Below are 3,693 nucleotides of genomic sequence, written 5' to 3'. Positions count from 1 at the left end.
AGGGGCATCTATTCCAATTCTAAATAGAGGCTTGATAGCAATTTGGACTAAACCGACATGTAAAAATTTATATTTCGTTCTATGCTCTAAAATAGATCGTGATGATAACAAATGTAAAATTTGTTGGTTTTGACCAATAGACAAAGTTTGTTCTGTCATTTTAATAGAATAACCTTGAAAATAATCAAAAGTTCATATTCTATATATTGTATTAATATTAGTTTTAGGTATTGTCCAATTATTCAAACTTTGTTCTATGTTATTAACGGTTTCTTCAATAGAATTTATTTGATTATCATCATTATCTTGTTCATTGTTGATATTTTTACCAGGAATATATTTTTTAGATAGTATGCCTGAAAATTTACTCATATTTAATTAATTTTGTTTTAAAATTCTATAAGAAAACTTACTTGTTTTAATAATGGTGAGTAGAGGGGAATCGTCCCGACGATGATTGTGGTCCGGCACCGCGACTTACGTCCTTATCTGTGCGTTTTACGCTAATCCAACCAATCACTAGTCTTGTCTCTGAATCATGCTTATTAAAACTTATAAATTTTTTATAGGATACTAAACCAAAACTAAATAAATTTGAAGTAAATATATCATGCATAACCACCCCAAAAACTTTTTTTTGGCTCTGATACCATTTTATACCTCCGTGTATATATATATATATATATATATATATATATATATATATATATATATATATATATATATATATATATATGATCAAATGAGAACACCTAAAAGGTTGAGAACGCGAGAACAGATATATTCATTTGTGATTCCATGTATTCATTTGTGGAGAAATGATTAATTTTTACGCACAATCATCATGAATATGATTTTTCTCTTCAATTGAAATTAAAGGCGTAAAAATTTATCATTTCTCCACCAATGTGGAATCACAAATGAATATACTTTGTTCTCGCGTTCTCAACCTTTTTGGTGTTTTCATTTGATCATATATATATATATATATATATATATATATATATATATATATATATATATATATATATATATACTAGTTTATAACCCGTGTGCACCACAGATTAGAAAGGTAAAAATAATTTTAATTAAATTATAAGGTAATTATTGAGCTATGATAAAAAAAAAATTTGATAAATTAGGCAATAGATATTATAAATAATTTTTTTGTTGACGTGTTTGATATGTGTAAAATGGAGGAGTGAATTAGTGGAAATTTAATTAATGAGAAAAAACCTTAGAATGACAAGTGGCAAATAATTAATGTGAAGCTCTAATTGATTGACATGTGGCAAATGTGCTACTCTTTTATTAGATATATATATATATATATATATATATATATATATATATATATATATATATATATATATATATATATATATATATATATAGGTTTACGATCATTTGAGATCATTCTAATTTTGTGAGACCGTGAGACCAAATCTAAAAATAATTTTAAAATACAAAATAAATAGAAAAATCAAAAAATTCTTTTTTTAAGTATTATTTTCGGAACTTGAATTAACTAAAAATAATAAAAATAAAAATAAAAAAAAATCCCGTTTTTTTTTAAAAATACGTGAAATATTTTAAATAGAATATTAAACTGACATTCTAAAAAAATAATTTTAAAATGCAAAATAAATGGAAAAATCTAAAAATTCTTTTTTTAAATATTATTTTCGGAACTTGAATTAACTAAAAAAAATTAAAAATAAATAAATAAAATTCTATTTTTTTTTGAAAAATACGTAAAATATTCTAAATAGAGTATTACACTGTACATATTTTAAAAATAATTTTAAAATACAATAAAAATGGAAAAATCAAAAAATTCTTTTTTAAATATTATTTTCGGAACTTGAATTAACTAAAAAAAATAAAAATAAAATAAAAAAAAATGTGTCTCATGGTCTCATAAAATTAGGTCGTCTCACATGAACCTAACCATATATATATATATATATATATATATATATATATATATATATATATATATATATATATATATATATATATATATATATATATATAGAGAGAGAGAGAGAGAGTCATTTTAATTTTAAAAGAGACCAAATATACAAACCTAACTCAAAAGAACTATCAATCCAAAAAATTAGGTTTTAGCCGTGTTTGGCAAAGCTTAAAAAATAAGTTTTTTTGACTTTTTATCAGGTTGATTCCGATATAAGCCAACAAATTATTTGAGTAAAAATAAAAAACAACTTATAGTTGTTGGTAACCTCTAATAAGTCAAAAAATGATAAATAACCTATACCTTACTTATATCAAATAAGTTATAAGTTAAAAAGTAATAAGTTTAAATAAGCTGCCCTCTTTAGACCAAAACCAAAAAAAAAAATGCAAATCACATTACCATTTTTATTTTTGCAGTTGTCTATTAGTTAAATTAGCAATCCCAAACCTAATGTTATGTTATACATGCAAGCTATGATGTGCTACTTTTTATGGAAATCACCAAATAACAAATTGCTATAAGGTAAAAAAAATAAGCTATCTTCTTCACACCAATCAAGGGCTTAATCTAGCTAGGTTTTTTGACTTAATAGACACAACTCACAAAGCATTTTACCTCCACTAACCCTAACCAATTCCATAAGTAGTTTGCAGGAAAAAAAATAAGAGTGTGATAACAAGATAAACAAATTATCAAGATCATGAGCCATAGAAAAAAAATATTCATACAACAAAACTCAACTAATGTAAAGATTTCTACTAATCTCCCGCTTGTGGTTCAAAGTAAGGACAAACTATCAGTGATTTGTCATAACAACTGATAAAGTATTTGGAATTGTGAATTGTGATAACATGTTTTTTCACTAAACATTCTTCTTCCTTATCTTTCCCTTACCACGATACTTCTTTTTGCTCAGCTTCAATTTCTTTTTCATCCTCCTACCAATTGGTTTCAAGGATTTTGTACTTTGCTTGCCTTCATCCATCTCCACATCTGCTAAATCACATACAAGTATAGACAACAAAGATTAATGTAAAAAAACATCCATTGATAGAGCAGTTTTATCTATTGTCGAAGAAATTGATAATCCATGATTACAAAGATGGACAGAAAGCAAATTCGAATAATTAAGCATACAGAAAGTAGGTGAAGAAGGAAGAAGTACCCATATCGGCGTTGGAGGTCGTGGTGGTGACGGCGGCGGCATCCATAGAGGTTGATTCGTCCGGCCGAGTACGAACAGGGAGTTTTGGTGCGTTGAGTGCAGCTTCAAGAGCGGCGTATTTTGCTTCTTCTTTCTTCTCGTACAACGGCTCGACCATCTCTCTTCTAATGGCCCTCAATCTCTTTTCTTTCTTCGATCTCATTGATTTCGCCATGGTTACTAGTTTGCTCTTCTCTCCGCCTCAAGTCGCTGCGATTTGAAAAGGGGGTTCGTTAGGGTTTGGGGGAATCAACGAGGGCTTTATAATTTATATGTGATACACAATTAAATGCTTTGGAAATCAATGAATTGCAGTATTGGTCCTTCTACTCTCAGCAAGTTTCTAATTTTATTCATTCTCATATTTTCTTTTATTTCTTTGTATAAATATACCTTAGGATTTGTTTTCGTATTATTGATCTTCCAAACTCCAAACGCAAAAACACTGTCAATTTACTTAGCTTATTTTTACAACTTACTCCGAGTGTAATGAAACACAAGTGTAGGT

The 3,693-nt window shown here is 27.0% G+C and overlaps 1 protein-coding gene across 2 annotated transcripts; it reads right to left on the bottom strand.

Moving 5' to 3' along the window:
* Positions 1–2,662: 2,662 nt before the first annotated feature.
* Positions 2,663–3,446, bottom strand: LOC145093606 (uncharacterized). 2 transcript variants are annotated; one of them, XM_079031796.1, is made up of 2 exons: positions 3,147–3,446; positions 2,663–2,977 (listed from the first exon to the last, which is right to left on the bottom strand). In XM_079031796.1, the coding sequence occupies exons 1-2, from the start codon at positions 3,358–3,360 to the stop codon at positions 2,844–2,846; spliced, it is 348 nt and encodes a 115-aa protein (XP_078887922.1). In that variant the 5' UTR covers positions 3,361–3,446; the 3' UTR covers positions 2,663–2,843. The 2 variants fall into 2 exon arrangements, with proteins under 2 accessions (XP_078887922.1, XP_078887923.1); XM_079031797.1 differs by having other exon boundaries at positions 2,663–2,974; positions 3,147–3,443.
* Positions 3,447–3,693: the final 247 nt, after the last annotated feature.

Source organism: Lactuca serriola, chromosome 3 (genome assembly GCF_051521515.1).
Source record: "Lactuca serriola cultivar US96UC23 chromosome 3, Lser_US96UC23_V15, whole genome shotgun sequence".
Taxonomy (NCBI): Eukaryota; Viridiplantae; Streptophyta; class Magnoliopsida; order Asterales; family Asteraceae; genus Lactuca; species Lactuca serriola.
This window is presented reverse-complemented; position numbering and strand designations above follow the sequence as displayed.